General features: G+C 37.3%; 2 protein-coding genes across 2 annotated transcripts; both read left to right on the forward strand.

The window, feature by feature from the left end:
- The first annotated feature begins 7,741 nt into the window (after window positions 1-7,741).
- LOC114758110 (probable transcription factor KAN4) lies at window positions 7,742-10,338 on the forward strand. The gene is made up of 6 exons (XM_028947123.1): window positions 7,742-8,196; window positions 8,321-8,397; window positions 8,613-8,649; window positions 8,913-9,015; window positions 9,937-10,042; window positions 10,171-10,338. Exons 1-6 carry the CDS (start codon window positions 7,770-7,772, stop codon window positions 10,336-10,338), a joined length of 918 nt encoding a protein of 305 aa, XP_028802956.1. The 5' UTR covers window positions 7,742-7,769.
- A 5,954-nt stretch (window positions 10,339-16,292) lies between these two features.
- Window positions 16,293-18,899, forward strand: LOC114758100 (cytochrome P450 CYP82D47-like). Its single transcript, XM_028947118.1, has 2 exons — window positions 16,293-17,237; window positions 17,876-18,899. Exons 1-2 carry the CDS (start codon window positions 16,299-16,301, stop codon window positions 18,497-18,499), a joined length of 1,563 nt encoding a protein of 520 aa, XP_028802951.1. The 5' UTR covers window positions 16,293-16,298; the 3' UTR covers window positions 18,500-18,899.
- Window positions 18,900-20,265: the final 1,366 nt, after the last annotated feature.

Genomic DNA, 20,265 nt, shown 5'->3' on the forward strand with positions numbered 1-20,265 from the left:
TCTAGCATTTGGAAAGGCCTTACAACTTCACATCTCATGTATATGTAGTGGATGGGTGCATGTTTAGCGTACGTATCTCAATGCCTATGTACCTGATATGGATAAAAAATGTAACTCTCAGATTTGGGAGACGAGATAGTTGCGAATTCATGCTGCCCAGGAGAAAAGAAGAGCTGCGAACTTCTTCCATCGTGCAAATAGTTGCTGCTTTAAGATAGTCAACAACGATTTTGAATTTGATAGGGCTACCAATGTTCGACTTCTTATATGAATGTTGCGAACTTCTTCAAGGGTTTATGTGCTTTCTTTATCCATTTTTTGTTCTAACGTCGTTGTATTTTTTTGGGTTAAATTTAAAGGAATGTCTAAAGAAAATATATGAAATGTCCCTGGGTGATGAGTCCCATTTAAATACGCAAAATTCACTTGAAATTGAGAGAGAATGGAGATCGTCAGTCCCTGAGCTCTTGGCAGGCCCTGGAGGATACAACTTGATAAATTGGAGGTATGGGCTTTAAAACCCACGGTACAGTGGGAATATATGGGCTGGGGTTGGCTGATGCTTTGACCCCCAGCTCCGAGCCTTTCGATCTGTGTGCGTGTGGGCACAGTCGACCTCTGCTTTTATTTGGAAGGAAGAGGAGGCCGGGTAGGGATTTTGCTTTCATCCCGTTACATGGTTAGAAAAAAATAAAGAGAATTTTATTTTTTCATCCTTTGTTAGCCTCATATTTTATTTTCTTCCTTCTCCTGCCTAACCCTGCCTTATATTTTATTTTATTTGAAAGGAAGAGGAGGGAGGGTAGGGAATTTAGAGGGACTATGAAAATCCTTTCCCTTCTCTCGCCATCATAAAACGCCTTCCCCTCATGTCTCGCTCGATTAACATCCCATCCCTCTCCTCTTCTTTATTGAACCAAAATGTAAGGCAGGACATTGCCACGGTTTATTAGCTTTTTATGTTAAAAAAAATCAAATAACAAGGTAGAACCGATAACACAAAAAATTACTATATTGCATGTCTGTCATTTTTAATATATGTGCTTCAATTCACAAGATTTTTTGAATTACCCTCCACGATAGGGAAATTATTCAAGGGAACAAAGATTAATAATGACCATTCTTCCTCTTGCCTCTTGGCCTTTTTTCCGACCTTGGTGGCTAGCTAACTTAATTTTGAAGCAATACTGGGGACAAAAACTCTAATAATTATATGAAATGGCTGGCATTGAAAGAGACAACAATTTATTTAGGAACATGTTGACTAATTAAAAACTCAGTTAAGCAACGGCCTCAGTGGCCTGACAAATGACAATAAAACGAGGATAGGAGGGCCGCTAATCTAACATAAGTCTAAAAGAGAAATGTTATATTTTTGGCCAACTAGGAATTATAAAAAGAAATGTTTGAAATACTCTATTGTCGTCTTAAATGAATACGAAATCACTTTTGGTGCATCATGCACATTATTAAACCTTTTCTTCCTAATTTAAGCTACGTACATCCATCTGGTTAATTCAAAACCAGAATAGTATTTGGAGTCACACATGCATGTGAAGAAAGGGCGAAATATTCTGGGCAAAAAGCAGAAAAGGAGGGTTTTAAAAGGAGAGTGTGAATACATATATATATGGATGAGATATGGAGGCACGTGAATAATAAAAGTAATGAAGCTGATTTTGGAGCCACATTTGTCTATCATTTAGAGAGTAAAAGCTTGGGGGAGTATTGGTGGGGAAGAATAGCAGCAGAGGAGGGGTCTGAGAAGAAGCAGTTATGCTGAGTGGACACTCTGAAATGTCCAACAAAAACTGATTCCACCCACATGCTCTTCTGCTCCTCTGTGGGGACTCTCTCTTTCACTTGTTTGTTCTCTTCCCTATAGTCCACACTATACCCTTCAACTTTTACTTTCACTATTATATATTAGGCCTAAGTAATTCACTAATAATTCTGATATGTTTGAGCACGGCCTGCTCGTACCATGGTTTTGCTGGACTAATGATTATTATTATTATAACAAAGCACATATATTGTACAGTCAAGTTAGGATATTCATTCGCGGAGAGGTGCACTGTAAGGGATGGATAGAGATGTCTAATAATAATGATTCTGATGCTGAAAGGTGCCGAGTCAGCGAAAAAACAAATAATGTCCCAAGAAAGTTTCCAGATTTCAACATGCTGAGATATATATATATCTTTACTAATTACAAGAAATTTATTTAAAAGATGGTTTTTGTGTTAGGTTTACGGATGGTCATCGAATAACATTATATTCTCAAGATCTCTCTTGAACCGTGACGCCTCTTTAACGCTTTGAAAGCCGTGCAAGCAGCTCTCGCTGTCTGTGTATTTTGTTTTTAAAAAATCCATAACATCTCTATCGACTGTAACAGATGCGAAAGAGAAGAGCCTATAGTGAGTGAGGGATGAGTATGTTTTGAAAAGGAAGGGAGTTTTGACCTTAGTGTTCACTCATTAGTGCATTATTATCTCATGATTAATGCTGAATAAGGATTGGCAGCATCGGTCTTCCCCTAAAAGCTGTGTCCCTCTTTACAAAAAGGCAAAAGCCTATATATATTCTAAACACATTATCATTATTATTTGATTAGTTTTGGCTGAAGAGCAGCGACACGATTCCTGGATGCATGCACTATTATATCTATTATAATAACATAAAGCGCATCAGCCTAAACGGCGTTGATTTCGGCGATTCCTTTCTTTTCTTCTTTGTCGTTTACTTGGTGCTCAAACTAGACCAGCAAGGGAGAAGGTGAAACTCTATTTTCAAAGCAACACATGCTTGTGTATGGCTGTATTCCGATCTCAGCAGCGCTCATATTATTCTTCCACCACTATTACTTGTATATAATATCAGTTTCTTTAGTCATTTTGCTATTTAGCAAAAGCATCAAACCCTGAAGCTGCATATCACAATCAAAAGCTCAAATCTCGAGCTGCCTCTGCTACTACTATTGTTTGGCTAAACCGATCGAGCAGATTCCTCCCACCATGTATATTTAAAAGACATCTACTCTTCATTACACATTTTCACTGCTTCATGAATTGACCGCTTTGATAGAAACACTGATTTCATATATGTCAAACTTACGTTGCTGTCTTGGACAAATGGCCCGCGCGCAGTTAGAGTTCGATCACATTATTAATTATGTTACTAGTTACCTAATCCCCTAAAGGTGAATTAGAGTAGTTCAATAACTAATCTGGATTTCTTGAACTGGGCTAGCTATAGCTAGTGGCGCACCACTGTACACGTCTTGCTCGCTAGCTGGATGTGAACGTTAGAGGAATATAAAGTAGTACCCACATGTTACGCCGAGGATTTGTTAGGTTGTTTAAGAATGAGTCGATTTACGTTAATATAAAAGGTCTCATATCAGATAAAATTAGGTTTTAATAAGCAATTTGTTATAAAATGAAAGAGCTCACAAACTTGAATCTTAAAGTTTTGAGATAAGATGTGGTGAACTTCTACCGCCCTCTAAATATTCTTACGCTACTCTTTAATCTGTCTAATTTGTTCCCTTTTCACACCCCATTCCTAACACCCCATGAGTGAGATTGGCCATAAATAGTAAAACAAAAGCATCACGAAGAGTCGGTGATCGATCCAAAAATATAGTTCCACTAGAGCTGCAATATGTCTGTTCTTGCTTGAGGTTCACTGAAGTGGTTGATTACTCCGGGTATACACACACCCCTCGTTGAATTAGAAAAAAGAATACGATAATATGGGAGAAGTAATGCAAAAGCAATAATTAATGGGACAATACATACGGTCTGGAGCAAGCGACTAAATTCCATATATATTCTGTAGGGTCTTGGTTGAATAAAATATTATTATATGCTAATGAAATGGGTTTGAGTAGAAGGAAGACAAGCACATGGAATAAGGAATATATGGGGAAAGCATTTTGACAACATGGCAAATGAGGCAAAGAACGACATGTTGACCGGATATTATATGATCACAACCTTATTGTTCGATAGTCCAAAACAAGGATTGAGAACATATATAAATGGCCCTCTAAACAAATGTATAATAGAAGCAAAATTTCGTTTCCCGGAGAATCTAGAGCGCATCAGGCGCTGACCCTTAGCTTCCAAAACTAATATTAAACCGCAGATTATATTATTTAACTTATTCTTGCCGAGCTTCATCTCACATAATATTAACAAAACCAACCAAAACCAGGGAATAAACAAAGAGGGACTAATAGGCATAGGGGCGCGAGCATAATTAAGACACACCGCGATACTCTGTGATACAAATATGGTTCATATCAAATGTGAGTACTTGCTGCGATCTTAATGCATGTTGTGTGTATAAAATAATGGAGGGTGCCAACAAATACATATGGGAGAAAGTGAAAAAACTAAAAGGGTTATTAGGCAGGGGTGACCGCCGATGAGTCACGTGACGGAAGCCAGGTTGACGCCGAGGAATATGGCGTCCACGCGCGCGTAGGATTCGACAAGGCGTTTGGACATGGTTTATACGGACACGGTGAGGGAATATTTGAGTTTGTGGTGTCCATATCATAATAATATATCCTCCGACTTCTTCTTGTTTGACGTTGGAAATGTTACACCCTCCATTAATAACAACATCATCGCTCACACTATCTAAATCCCGATTTTATCCTTCAAGTTAATTCAAGAGATATTTTACAAAAACTTAGAGAGTAGATATTATTTAACGAATTCTTATATGAGGCATATATTTAAATTTTTCTTTTCACATTAATTTTAAGGAAAAAGAAATAGGAACGGGAAGGTAACAACGTAAGGAAATGCATGTGAGGGTGTGGGGTGGTGTCGCCGGACATCATAGCCACTCTGACACAACTCTTATTGTTATTATTATGGGTTAAGGTGCGCCCAACACTCTGAACTATTTTCCCAGGTGCACCCAATGTCTAAAGTAATTTTCAGTACACCTATTGTCCCAAACTAATTAAAACAGTGCATCCATATTCCGGACTAACAGAAAAGTTAAATTTGACCGTTACCTTGCTGACTCGGCTGAAGGTTGACCCAAAAATCCTATGTGGCGGACACGTAAGCGTCTAATGTGTATTATTTTTACGAGTCTAGGTGTGCTCAGTATCCCGAACTATTTTTTCAGTTGCACCCAGTGTCATAAAGTAATTTTTGATGCATCCAATATCCCAAACTAATTAAAACGATGTGTCCACATCCCAGGCTAACAGAAAAGTCTCATTTGACTGTTACTTTGCTGATTCAGCTGAAGGTTGATTGAAAAATCCTACATGACGGACACGTAGGCGTCTGATGTGTATTATTTTAACTAAAAATTCAATTTTTTCCTCCTCTTCTAACATTTATCTTTTGCTAGTTTTTAAACTTTAAAAAAAGAAAGACCACGGATTCATCCTCTTAAATTTTGGTGCATGTACCACCCAATCAATTCCATCATCGTCTTTAACATTTGATCCCATTTCTTCCACCACTTTGATCTGAAACCACAATCGCCGTCACAGCACACTTCCATCTCTGTCTCTGTTAACTCCTCATTCGACTCACATTTGTTTTCCTTCATGTAAAACACAGTAAACTTCCCCTTGGTCACTCTATTGACATCGCCGTCGCCTTTCAAGAAAACACCCGCTGCCACCGGGCTTGTCTCGAGAGTTTTAGTCAAAATAATACACATCAGACACCTGCGTGTCTGCCATGTAGGATTTTTCAGTCAGTCTTTAGTTGAATCAGTAAGGCAACGGTCAAATGAGACTTTTCTGTTAGCCTGGGATATGGACGCACCGTTTTAATTAGTTTGGAATACTGGATACACTAAAAATTATTTTAGGACACTGGGCACACCTGGAAAAATAGTTTGGGGTGCTGGGCGTATCTTAACTCGTCAACATAATACACATCAGATGCCTACGTGTTCGCCACATAGGATTTTTCAGTCAATCTTCGGCTGAGTAAGCAAGGTAACGGTTAAATTTAGCTTTTCTGTTAGCCTGAGATATGGATGCACCGTTTTAATTAGTTTGGGATACTGGATGCACTGAAAATTACTTTAGAGATAAAAATGTTCATGCTGGGCGCATCTTTTTAATTAGTTTGGGATACACTGGATGCACTGAAAATTACTTTAGGACACTAGACGCACTTGGAAAAATAGTTCGGGATGCTGGGCGCATCTTAACCCTATTATTATTAGGCCAAATCATACACTTTGTCCTTTAATTTTATGTAAGGCTTCGCTTTAGTTTTTTAACTTTAAAAAATATACTCTTAGTCCTTTAATTCCAAAATTGTTAGTCTTAAATGATTATTTTTTATAACAATCATGGTTGTTTTAAATATTAAACTTAATATGTTAGCATTTAATAATATTTTATTAGCATTTAAGAGCTCAATATCACCATTTTTTGTTAACAGTTTTAGGGTTGAAGGATTAAAAGTTTACTTTTTATTAAAGGATTAAAATGAAACCTTGTATAAAGTTAAAAGACTAAAAGTATACTTCAATCCTATTATTATTATTAGTCTTTTTTTTCCCCTCAATTCTTATTTCTCACGTCTCCAATTTTAGTCGAATATTGTATATATATATAATATATATATATAGAGACATATATATTTATTTTTGCTTGGGGCCTTCGCACGTGGCCAGCTCGACGTTTTACGGGCCATGCGTGCTCCCCCAAGATCAGAATTCTTCAAGGTTGTTGCGCATATATTAATTAATTAACATGCATATATGATACTACTTCTAGTCCTTAGTATAAGAGCTAATTGATTAATTTGAGTAGATTATAAAAACTAATTAAATTAGTTATTTATAATAAGTAGATGTTGTCTTCTTTAAAATACCCTTACTAATCAACTGTTATTTGATGAAACATTTAACATATAACTATTATATTAATTATTTTGAAAAAAAATGGATAAATAAGAGAGACAAAATGGATTGGGATCTTATATTTAGAAACAAATTAAAAATCAAACTAACTCTTATATATATATATTAAGGATAGGAAGTAGTACCTTTTAATTAATTATCACCACCAAAGACTTCTTGAGGTTTTACAAATTTTACATGATTTCTTTTTTTTTCTTCTGGGGTTATAGTAAATTAGTAGTGAATTGAAAAACGAGAAATTAGAAAGGATGAGCATGAGGCATAATGCGACGTCTGAAATTATGTGCATGGAACTGCAGAGCATTAATCAGGAAGGCACACAGGTGCAGTACTGTAGAGCAGGGATATTTAATCTTTTTGGGGAGCCAACAACAATCCTCGTTCATAATAAAATGGGAATATTCGGATTCAAGAAAATGGTGTTGAAACAGATACAGAAACAGCAGCTTGCTCTATTTGATTTCAATTGGGTCTCCATCCATCAACGTTCTAAGGAACATATAGGCTCAGTTCTCCCATTGAATAGTGTCCCCTTTGTTTTTTGTTTTCTTTTTTCCCCCCCTTCTTTCAATTCCAATTAATCCTTGCAGAAACCTCTCTCTTCTCTGATTTCCTGTATAAGTACTAATAAGAGAAAACCAACCAAACACTACTCCATCCTCCCCCCTCTTTCTTTCTCCCCTACATAAATACTTCCCCTTTTCACTTGCTTTTCCAAACTACCATCCCTACATAACTTTTCTCTTTGTGTTTCTCTTATCTGACTTCCCTATTCTTGCAATTAATTACACAGCTTTAGACTCTATAGGTTCCCCATGTTCACTGCCTCTCAGTCACACCCAGTAATGCGAAGCTTCACACCTTTCCCGGACCTTTCTTTGAATATCAGCCCTCCAGATTGTAAAGCGAAACAAGTCGAGAGTCACACTAAGGGATTCGCAACCAAAAGGCCTCACAGTGATATGTGCTCCACCTCCGATTCTGGAAGCAGCGAGAGTGATTTAAGCCATGAAAATGCCTTTTCGCACCTTGGCTATCGTGAGCCTACTTTGAGCTTAGGCATCAAAATGGCAGATTTGAATCCCCTTCCACTCCCAAGAAACGTGAATCACTTTCACAACCCGCAACCTCACATCTATGGTCGCGACTTTAAACGAAACACCAGAGTCGTCTGCGGTGTGAAAAGGAGCATCAGAGCTCCTAGAATGCGATGGACTACAACCTTACATGCCCATTTTGTTCATGCTGTTCAACTTCTTGGCGGCCATGAAAGTAATCATATGCCACCATTAGTTTCATCATTTGGTTTAATATTCATATAATTAAAAGTCGATGCTTTCTCTTGATTTCAAAGTATGTATATACGTCTAATTTTGGGTTTTAATATTACTGGCAGGGGCAACTCCAAAGTCAGTGTTAGAGTTGATGAATGTAAAAGATTTAACCCTAGCACACGTTAAGAGCCACCTACAGGTGGGTGGGGCATAAATATGCATCACTCAATTTATTTTTCCCCTTTTTAGTTTTTAACGCCTGGAAGAAGTTTACGAAAATAACTAGCTAGCTGTTTCCGAGTTGCCTCCACTAGTGCCATAGTGGGGAACGGGAGAATCAGAGAGTCATCCTGGCTTTGTTGGACTTTTGTTTCTCATTTTCTTATCTGATAAGATTGTTCAATGTCCATGCAGATGTATAGAACAGTGAAAAGCACTGCCAAATGCACAGGTAATAGGAGTTTCCCTCTCAAATATAATGATGCCATTTTTTCTTCTGGTAGTATTATTACTATTCTTCGTGTTGAGGTGTTAGTGGTGATTCTAGCGAGGCAGAAACTCTATGATTAGGTCTAGCACTGTTACCCACTAATAAAAACAAAAGTTGGGGTTGGATTGTAGTACTGGCTACTGACTTCAAGTCTTGATGTGAATTATTAACCTTGGTGTCTGATAAAGATAGAGCAATGCCTCCCCGGGCGACCAATGTTGCAGGTCATGGCCACACTGATATGGGATTAGCCGTTGTCGATGAGCATGGAGCAGCCTCAGCTTGTGAGAGAACCCATCTACCTCTGCCACTTCAAAGATCTCACAAGTAATTGATCCTTTCTCCGACTCTTGACCCTTATTTTTTTAGCGTTTATGGCATCATGTTTATCTATTAATAAACTACTAAAATAAAAAAAAATTAAAGAAAAAAAACTCAATCATATAATAAAATTATTGATCATACTTTTATGCAAAAAAAATTTAATAACAAAAATCTTAAATCTAATTTTTGTTCAGCCCTTATTACGCTTAGATGGAGGATATTGTCTGCTTTAGCAGTATGAACTTAATATGGCAATTGACTAATTTCCTTAGAGGGTCTCATTGTTTGTTAGCTATATGCTAGCGTCGCTGCACGAATATTCAGAAATGCCCTCGTGTATCTATATATCTGTCTCTGGCTCTCTGCCTGTCTTTTTTATTGCCGGGTACATAGATTTTGAAAAACAAAACCTAGGGTTTCATTAGGTATGTTGGTGGTCATTGTGATGTGTACCCCTATTAATCACCGGATATTAATTCTTCGCCCGTTAGGTCGTCGACCGATGCACTTATTGATCATCCCACTATGCAGTACAAAGTCATACATTTGGTGCAAATCTCAATGTCTTGTATTCTACAGACTAAAAAGTTGCTCTGAGTGATACCCAATGTCGATCGAATGGACAATATGTACGATATTTCCTCTAGATCGTCTTCCCCTAGATGATCATCCCTAATCTTTATTAACATAAGGAGAAGTTAACCAGGTTATCAAGTTTAGATTGCCAAAATTGGGATTCCAGACCCTCACTCCCAGTTCAATAGGCATTATACTGTAGTTGATTTGTACAGATACGATGTATATTTGGGTGTTGAAATGGTTTAAGCATTTTTCAGAGAGAGAGGAAAAAAAGAGTTTTGCGGATTATGTAATGTTTTACTTCTGGAACTAATTCCTTAAGATAATGTTGCTTGATACCCACAGCAACAAGGAATCATGGCAATCATCAACGGAGACAAGGACAAACGATAGTAGACAAAAACCAGGAACGAGTTTGACGTATTCTCAAGTGAAGGCAGACGAAAGCATGGTAAGCTAAAGCTGGCATATATAAAGAGTCAGAGCAGAAACAAACCCGGCATATTTTGTAGTCTTTGGTGCGTGTAATCATATTTTTGTAAAGTATTTACAATATTATTGTGGGGTTTGATGAAACAGGTGGTTGGAAGGTCATTGTCAGATTCTTCAGATGAGACGCTTAACCTAGAATTCACCCTTGGAAGACCCAGTTGGAACACAGACCAGACTCAATCATCAACAGACTTAACTTTCTCAACTGTTAAACTTGCACTATATGTGCCCTTTCCCTGTCACCAACACTTTTGATACCGAAAGCTGAACTGTTTTATTGTGGATGTGAATGATTTTGTTCCCATGACATGTCTTTTTGAGTTTGTCTGGAAAAAAGAGAAAGAAACTAAATGGGATAAGTCCTTCCTATGAGACATATGCTTCAGTCCAAGAATTCATGATCCTTGTCTTTCATGTCCTCGTCAAATGAAGGTAAGATTGAGAGAAAGTAATGTGGTTTTTAATTTGCGCTTGGTTAGGACACCACCCATTCGGCAATATATTGACATTGGATGTGTGTGTGTGGGGGGGGGGGGTCAGTTTATGTCTTGATACCATAACATATCATTCTCATCAATAATCTCATTTTGCAAGTTGGGTCTTTCTTCTCTTTTCTTTTTTTTAATCAGTTAAAGGATGCTCAGAGTAGTCCATAATTATGTATCACCGATACCATATAAAAGGAGAAGTGGTAAATTTAGGCCGAATATGGTTTTTGAATAGCAGTCTTATTTTGTTCATTGAAAATGATTTATTGATCATAATTAATTGTACTAATCAATCAAACATGATATAAATTAAAAATTGAATTTTTTTAATTACTAAATAAGTTGATATTTTAAAACTAACTATTTATTAATTAAAACATCATTCTAGATGTAATATATATAATTATTAAGGTATGCATTATAATTTATAATAACCCCATACTTCCCACTCAAACTTCACAACAATAAAAAGAAAGAAAGTAAAGGAAAGGAATATCATAGAAGAAGAACCTAAAAGTCCCATCCACATTATCGTACCTCAAAAAAAAACACAAAAGTACTTGCGTGGTAAAGCAAGCAGGTTGAATTATTATGATGCATTAATGGACAGATGGAAGCAAAAGCCAAAATAATATGCAAATAATTCAACTTTCTAAGAAGAGAGAGGGAGGAAAATGAATGATCCGAGCTCAAACAGCGCACGTTCAGGCAAATGGAAGAAGAATAAAAAGAAAACGAGAAAAGCTAAGTAAGAGAGAAGGGGCCAAAAAAAGTGATGAGGAGGAGGAGAAATATTAGGAAAACATGGAAATGCCATAATGGATAAGTTGAAATTTAAATCACACATAAAATAAAGACGAAGCAGGGGAACGCGAAAAAGCCTCTCAACGTTATGGCAGGTATCATTATTATTATGAAGCGCTTTCCAGTCACCATGGTTTGTATGGGACAAGCAAGCAAATAACCAAGATCAGAGGCCTGTTATTTACATATTGTTGCAGGCAAAGTAGAGAGACCAATTAAGTAATACATGGATGAAACATGGGTAGTTACTGTATATGAAGATGTCTTCGTCGGCCCGTAAGACTACAGGCTCACTTGTTGGTACTGCAATAATGTCCTTCATTTGCTGATGAACAGTGACTGGTTCCTCACCCAGCAACATATATATATATATCCATAATTAGATGGCGTTGGGACTTTCAAGTTGGAAGGTTGCTCTTGCGCTTCATCATTGCTCTCTGCTAGCTGCTTCGCCTTGTCCTTTTCTCAGGATTTATGCTCATTTGCCCCTCCACGACATTGCTTCCATATCTTTCCCACATCTCTCTTCTTTAACATAATTTACCCATTCACTACTCTTAATCCCATCCTTTCAGATCATCATTACTACTTCGTATAGATCTAGTTTATATGACATATATACAATACTTCAAAACCTGGCGAGGTACAGTTAAAAAACTGGATTTAACTATTCGACAGCAACTGTGTTTTCACCATTATATTATATACAAAATCCTCTTGTATCAGAGTATCCACATCCCTGACATTTCAGAAATTGATGTACCGTTGGTTCGTTCATAATTTCTGGGGCCACATTCTGCTGTGTGGGTTCAGTCTTATTGTATTAATTCATGTGGAAGGAGGAGGCTCCACCATGCACTTATTGGTCTCTTCTGATCAGATCTCTGATGCCTTTCATCTCTTTCATTAATCACATGCATGAATGCCTTCTCGTTTATGTATGTTCATCCCTGAAAAGGATATCCGTTCAAATCGGCGTTCGGTCCAGTGAAACCAATCTGGGCTGTAGCTGAAACAGCGGCCCGAACAATATGGACCAGCATTTATGACTTAAGCAAACAAAGGGAAAGCGAGCCTGTGGGCTTCCCTTTTACTGTATAAGGAAGTACCCATTTTCATCCTTCAATTTAACTACTTTAACTCACTAACCAAACCTGTTGTTGACAGGCCATCGTCCCTAACCTTTACTTTAGAGTATGATATGAAATGCTTTTTTAGTTTTAATATTCAAAAGAATAATAATTGAATACAAGAATATGAGGATACACATGCTGAAGACACGTTGGCCCAAAAAAAAAAAAAAGTTGAAAACGCAACACATCATGGGACTGTTCTCCTTTTTGTCTTCTGCCGGAATTGTGCCGTTCTTTTCATTGTTATTCACTTTTCGTCCCAAGATCCTCCTCCTGACAAGACGTTTACTCACATTTATTTCCCTTAGATGATGTGTTTTCCACCTTCCGTGTCCATGACGAGTAAATAAATGACCCCCGTCTTGTCTTTTTCACAAATATGTATAAAGTATAGAGAAGATGAAGCTGTAGTCCTTATAATCTTACCAATTTTTGAATTATGTGCTTATAGTTTTTTCCCCCTTTTTTAGTCCATCCTAATTGTTTGTTTAGTTACTAGGGCTGGTCCTTCTGTTTATCAAACACACTTGTAACGGACCATTCAGGAGTAGCAAAACCGATCTCTTAGCTGCCGCTTGATCTTAGAATCTAAGGCCAATCTTTAGAAAGCAAAACCGGAGTCAAAAGACAGACCAGATAATCAATTAATGTCGAACAATCTCTCCTTAAGCTGATAAAGAATAAGTAATTCGAAAGCGATAATCGCACAGGGGTGCAGATGTATGTGGAATAGAAGCTAGAAAATGAGCAAAGAGAGACCATGCGAATTGTGGCTCAACTGTTAGTCCGACAACTGAGATACAGGACGGTGGGATTAACTTAGACTAATAGCATTCGATTGTTTGATAAACGAAAAGACCAACTCTATTAACCAAACAAATAAAAGGGATGGAATAAAAAGAAAGAGAACCTTTTTTTTTTTTTTGCACACACTTATTTGAAACAATCCTATTCCAAGCCTTGTCGGGCACTAAATATAGACACTACTCTTATTTATGTAGGTCCTTACAATTTTTTTTTCTTTTTAACTAATAGGGGTTAAATCTAATAGAAAGGTTAGTCTCTTACAAAGTAACAAATTAATATTTGAATCTCACTAATACTAGACATAACAATAGGGATGCATGGGCTTAACCGATTAAAACATAAGGGCCCAATTAAAAGGAAACAAATTAGAAAGACCTTATTTAAAATTAAAGTAAATTATAAGAACTTACAATTATTTTTAAAAAATTTATTAATGGGAATTACCTAATATTATGCATGTATAAATTTGCAAAGTAGATATGATTTCTTATATAAAAATTTATTAGGTTATTGTCACCAACAAAATTTTAAAATAATATATATTTTTTAATTTTTCCAAAAGTAAAAGATGCAAAACGTGAAACCTTTGAGGATCTTATTATATCATTAAAACATTTTAACAAAAATGTTGATGTGTCCCACTCCCACCACTTATTATGTGCCTGTTTGGTAGGGCTTAAAATGAATGAGAAGCAGCTAATTTTGGGCAGAAGCCCGATTTCAAATATTGGTCCTATCTGGAAGGGCTTAAGCACAATTGAGCTTGTGTGGAATAAGCTCACTCGATGTGTGTTCAAATGGAAGCCCAAAAATCTAGCTTATTTTGAAGAGTTATCTGCTTATGCTTTACCATTGTGATGTGTCATATATTCCCCCATTTATTTTTCTCTCACTTCTGCCATATTCCCTCATAATTCACTTGTTCATTTATTTTATTTTTTTACCAGAGCTCTCCCACGACTGCTCTCTGTTGTCCAATGTGCTCCGTCGCCTCCTCGCCAGCACCACTGTCAGTGGTCACTGTGAGCTCTGTCACCTCTCTGTTGTAAGGTCATCATGTTCAGTGTGGTGTTGAGTGACCTCGAGCCTGCTCCTTCATCGTGAGTTCGACCTTGTCTGAGCTATTGTCACCATCTCCAACCCAGGTCGCTGCCGTCTGCTAGTGCATGTGAGCTATGCATGGAGATCTTAGCTTCCCAGTGGAATAGACTGTCCGATCTACCTCTAGCAAGCTTCAGGTGGTCTGATCTGTTGCAGGTTGGCCAGTTCCTTTTTTTGTGTTGGTTTTTCTGTTGGAGTTGGTGAATATGGAGGGAAATGTGATTGATCCAAGCATGTGGAGCTGTGTGTGTGTTGATCAATGTGTTGGCTGATAGCCTTTACAGTTTTGATCCTTTGTTGTTGCCTGAAATTGCCATCATCCCTGCTGTCCATCAATGCCACTCCCTTTGTTGGTTGAAGCAAGGAAATGTAGCCCATTTTAGGAAAAATCGTTCTCCTTCCTCCTAGAAATATTTCCTGTCCAGACACTACCGCGTGGTCCTTTTTTTTTTCCCCTTCTGTTTCAGTGCTTTGTTTCTTTTGCTTCATTATTTGAGGTTGAATATTTTTCATCTTCAGGCTTCTTTTACCCGAAACACGGTCTCCTTGGGTCTTTATGTACTCCTTTTATAATAGGACATAATGCTTATAGAATTTTAACAGAATGAATTGTTGAGTTCCTTGTTATATGAATTTTGGAGCTTCAGCTTGAATTTTTTGTTTGAATCATAAAGAGTGACAGCGTTGGAAGAGTGGTTGATGAAACTGATTCGTATTTAGCACAAAAGATCTATTTTAATAAATCCTGTTGAATGAAGTTTTGAATGAGTGGTTGATGGTAGTGATACGCTTAAACTTAAAATTTTTACTTGAATATGTTGATAAAATTTATCTAGGAAATGAAGTTTGGTATGTACTTTGGGTAGATTCTTAACAAGAAAGAAATAGTTCCGCTGATTATTAAGTTCAACAATTGTTGAAGATGAATCAGCCTAAAATCAAGTGCCTAGCTAGGTGGTAAATATGAGGTTGGAAGAACTATAAGTGAGGGATCATTTGGAAGAACTATAGGTGAGGGAATATTTACAACAGAATGAAATAGGAAATATCAAATTCAATGGGAGAAATAGAGATTTTATATAATTCAAATAGATAAAAAGAATTTTAACAATCATCATCAATGTGAATCATCAATTGATATTAATATAAATTTATTATATATATAAAATGAAAACCAAAGTCGATGTTGTAATGTAATAGTAGCATTCATTCATTCCAAATATTGAGACAATTTATTTTCCCCCCTATTTTTATTGCACTTTATATTTAAAATATTTCTTATAATTTATTTAAAGTTTTCAAATTTAATTCACTCATTAAATTTCACATCTTCATTGTATTATGTCAATTCTTTTTTTTTTTTCATGTTTCACTTTATATTTAAAATATTTTGTATGATTTTTCTAAAGTTTTAAAATTTAATTCACTTATTAAATTTCACTTCTTCATATTAAATTATTTTAAATTCATTGTATTATGTAAATTATTTTTTAATCATGTTTCATTATTTATTAAAACTCAAACCCATTTTGGTCATTTTATAACTAAATTTACTTTTGCTCAATTATAATCCAAACAACCTTTTATCAATCTCACTTTTATAAAATAACTTTTCTAAACTTCAATCCAAACACAATTTACTTTATCTAATTTAATTTTTATCCAATTTTAGTTTGTTAAAAATCAGATTAGAAATAAGTTACTTTTTTCACTGCCAATCTAATGGGACTCTATTTCTTTGATCTCCCAATAAATTCACCCCTTTTTCGACAAGCAGTACCCGCAACTTAAATAATTATCTCTTGTCCATTGCCAGAAGCCATAGAGCACCAAAAACTACAGAGCCATAATGGACTTGACGATGATCTTCCGGCAACCAACCATGCCGTTCAGCATCCTTGGACTACTAATCTTTGTCCACGCTATTTTCTCCATATCAAGAAGCCGCAGGAAAAACGCTACGCCCAGAAAGCTGCCACCGGAAGCTGGCCGCGGGTGGCCTGTGATTGGTCACCTCCACCTCTTAGGCGGGCCACAGCCACCACATATCACTTTAGGCAACATGGCCGAGAAGTACGGACCAATCTTCACAGTGAGGCTTGGTGTTCACCCAACCTTGATAATTAACAGTTGGGAGATTGCCAAGGAATGCTTCACTGTGAACGACAGAGCCTTCGCTAGCCGTCCCAAACTCGTAGCCTTCGAGGTCATGGGCTATAACTTCAGCATGTTCGGCTTAAGTCCCTACGGAGATTATTGGCGTCAGGTGCGCAAGATCGCCACGCTGGAGGTCCTCTCCAACCGTCGCCTGGAGATGCTCAAACATGTGAGAGAGTCCGAGGTTAAGTCAATCATGAAAGATACTTACGATCGTTGGTTAGAGGTGAACAAGAATGATCAGAATATAGAAGCAGAGCCCCTGTCATGTGAGATGAAGGAATGGTTTGGGGAGATAATCTTAAATGTTATGTTTAGAATGGTGGTGGGGAAGCGTTTTGCTGAGACCGAAGGGAAGGAAACGACACAGAAAGCACTGAGGAATTTTTTGGATCTGAGTGGAGCGTTCATGATGTCAGATGCGTTGCCGTATTTGAGGTGGATGGATTTGGGTGGCCAAGAGAAGGCCATGAAGAAGACAGCCACAGAGTTGGACCAATTTATTCAGTTTTGGTTGGATGAACACAGACGAAAGAGGGACTCGGGTTCAGGGCAAGCCGAGTCTAAGCTCGGTGACTTCTTGGACATGCTTGTTTCCAGCGTTGATGATGCTGAAATGATCGATGGCCACGATGCCGATAGCATGATTAAAGCTACATGCCTAGTCAGTCCTTCACGTTTACTTCTAAGCTCTTTTAATTTCCATTGCTTTTGCTGCGAATTCATACAGTTTTACTCATCTCGTTAATGTTGCTTCTCCAGATATGCACCGATACGTAAGTGTATGAACACATGATGATATGTTCTGTATACAGGCGGCAGGTGCAAAGTTAGGCAGCCACTTTTGACAAAAATACACTAAATATGACCATCCACAAATTATTCCAAATTTTCTTTTCCTTCTTCCTTTGTCGTGGGTCCAAAGCGTATATATATTTTAAAATATCCAATTGAAAAGGGAATCTGAGTATAAAGAAATTAAAATGAGATAGGATCCTTTTTGAGCTAGCTACACTAACCTGTTAAGAGGCCGGACTTATGCTCCTGTAAAAAAATCTCTCTCTTCTCTATACTCCTGACAAGTGACAACCTTACAATGCAAAACTCTCAAGACCGGGCCTCGCTTTACATAAATATGATGTTGGAAATCTCCAATATTTTTGCGCTTTTTTGCCAATGAAACCGAATATTTCTTAAATCTGCAACGATTAAATACTAGTTTATACTCATGTGCTTATGCTGACTGGTTATCACTGAGGCCGCCAATTCTGCAAAATTGAGAGTTGAGTGTGAAATTTGCAGGCCCTAATTTTAGCCGGAACAGACACAACAACAGTGACGCTAACTTGGGCTCTCTCATTACTTATGAACAATCCCGAAGTCCTAAAAAAGGCAGCAAAAGAGGTAGACACAGAGGTTGGAAGAGAAAAGTTAGTGGTGGAATCAGACTTAAGGAACCTGCCTTATCTGCAAGCAATCATAAAGGAAACCATGCGCCTGTACCCAGCCGCACCACTTGGCCTCGTGCACGAGTCTATGGAAGATTGCACTGTGGCTGGCTACCACATACCCTCTGGCACGCGTCTCTTGACCAATCTTTCAATGCTCCATCGGGACCCACGAGTATATGAAGATCCATTGAAGTTTAGTCCAGAGAGATTCCTAACTTTCCACAAGAATGTTGACTTGAGAGGCCAACATTTTGAATTGATTCCTTTCGGCTCTGGCAGAAGAATGTGCCCTGGAATCTCATTTGCTCTCCTAATGACGCAATTAACGCTTGCTAGTTTGTTGCATGGCTTTGATATTGCAAGCCCTGATAATGAACCAATGGATATGAGAGAACAGGTTGGGTTGACGAATATCAAAGCCTCACCACTCCAAGTCCTTCTTACCCCACGTCTCTCCCCCCATCCTTATGGATAAGAGGAAGAATAGTGAGGCTTTAATGATGTGTTTGTCCTTTCAAATGTCATCTGGTTTTTGGTTTTGGCAAGTTTTGCAGTCTCAGTTTCACGAAAATAACACCGGCGGTTTCATTAGGCTTGTGAGCTGAGGAATCGGATGTCACAGGCCAAATTCAGCTTGCATGAGTCATATTCAGAGTGTTATCCTCATTGTTAACAATCAAACCGAAGTTACTCGGCGGATACTGGTGTCTGCCCGCCTTGGAGCTTGCACCTACAATATATCCTCTCGCCTTGGTTTACAGCTCCGGTCATAATCTTGCTGCTGGGTATTGACTGTCTTATCATTTTAGTCCTTGGTTTGTTGGAAGTTTGAATGCGGCCATCGGTTTAGGTTGTTGCCATAGTGGTTTCTACGATTGTTGTGTGCTATCGTCTTGACTTTCCTATCATTTGGTGTGCGGTGTGTTTTATGTATGCTTACTTTTTGTACTTTTCTTTTTTCAATTAATAGAATTGGCTATGTTATCAGAAATATAATCAAGGTTGTAACCAGTTTCAGTACTCATTAAAGTGATGAGCACCATGATGCTTATCAAATTTTAACCATTTAAATTTATTATGAACGGTCAAAGTTTAATATTTAATATTTTTGTTCTTCAAAAAATGTTTTTAGTACGCATATAATTCATGGTAAATTTTTTTAAAATAAATTTTTTTGTTTAAAAATTACTAGTTAAAAATTTTAAATCTAAGCCATTTAAACTGATTTTGTAAGGTTTAGATTTCACCACAACGATGAGTATCATGGTACTCATAACTGCGATGAGTAGTAAAACTGATTGTGTTATATCTGATGCTTTGATCATAAACATTTGAATTCTGTATTAGAAAACCCACTAGATTATTTCCGTTAAGAAACTGCATTTAACTATTTGCACAATTCTGTTTTCAACATCTTAATAACTCGTCCTCTCGTCCATATCCCTGATATATCCAGTAGTAAACCGTTGGTTCTTCTCACTAATTTATTGGAAGAAAGAGGCTCCCCCGTGCACGTCTCCTCGTATATATCCAGAATTTATAATGGTTGTAATATTACTCGGAGTGTTCGCGTGTGTACTGTTTACCTGCCTTCTCAACTAAAGAGAGACTTGAAGCTTGTTAATCTGGTTTTACTTTCAACTTCTTTGTTTATTTTGACAATAAATTTGCCAGGATAAACAATATCACCTCATGTATGATGGTTAAGTCATTGTTTTCCATATTCGGGGTGACAGGGGAGGGAAGATATTGTCGCGTGCCTAATTAGGTGAAACGTTCCGTATGTTGTCACGCACAAGTCACAACTCAAGAAAACGATGAATGAGTTGTGTTATTCATGTTTGGATAATTATAGCATTTACTGTATATTATTAAATAATAAATAGGAGTATTATTTATCTTTTTAGTCAATGATATCAAACTTTGAAAAAAAAAACAAAGAAAGACAAGCGATTAATTCAAAAGCTATCATGAAGGGAGAAAGTTTTATGTAGAAGGCGGCGAGGGTGGGTCTCTCATCTCTGCTTCTCTACATTTTCTTATTCTCTCGTCCTTTTGGCTGGCGCTATTGCCGTTAGTTAAGTTTTACTGGCAAAAGATCCATCCTCTGGTAATCCTCATCATGGAGTTTTGCAAGAAACACCACCTTTTTATTCAAGTTCAGTATGGGCGAGTTAAAGACTTAAAAGTGATTCAGTCCTGAGGCCGGGGATATTTGGATATTCTTAAAAGTATTTTAAA

Source organism: Neltuma alba, unplaced genomic scaffold (genome assembly GCF_004799145.2).
Source record: "Neltuma alba isolate B1F8T4 unplaced genomic scaffold, ASM479914v2 tig00010670_pilon, whole genome shotgun sequence".
NCBI lineage: Eukaryota > Viridiplantae > Streptophyta > Magnoliopsida > Fabales > Fabaceae > Neltuma > Neltuma alba.

Excerpts from the sequence above, each read along its gene's own strand:
- LOC114758110 (XM_028947123.1), top strand. The coding sequence starts at position 7,770 with ATGCGAAGCTTCACACCTTTCCCGGACCTTTCTTTGAATATCAGCCCT. Across the intron at positions 8,197-8,320 it reads ACTTCTTGGCGGCCATGAAA|GGGCAACTCCAAAGTCAGTG; the intron begins GTAATCATATGC and ends TATTACTGGCAG. Across the intron at positions 10,043-10,170 it reads TGAAGGCAGACGAAAGCATG|GTGGTTGGAAGGTCATTGTC; the intron begins GTAAGCTAAAGC and ends TTGATGAAACAG.
- LOC114758100 (XM_028947118.1), top strand. The coding sequence starts at position 16,299 with ATGCCGTTCAGCATCCTTGGACTACTAATCTTTGTCCACGCTATTTTC. Across the intron at positions 17,238-17,875 it reads TGATTAAAGCTACATGCCTA|GCCCTAATTTTAGCCGGAAC; the intron begins GTCAGTCCTTCA and ends TGAAATTTGCAG.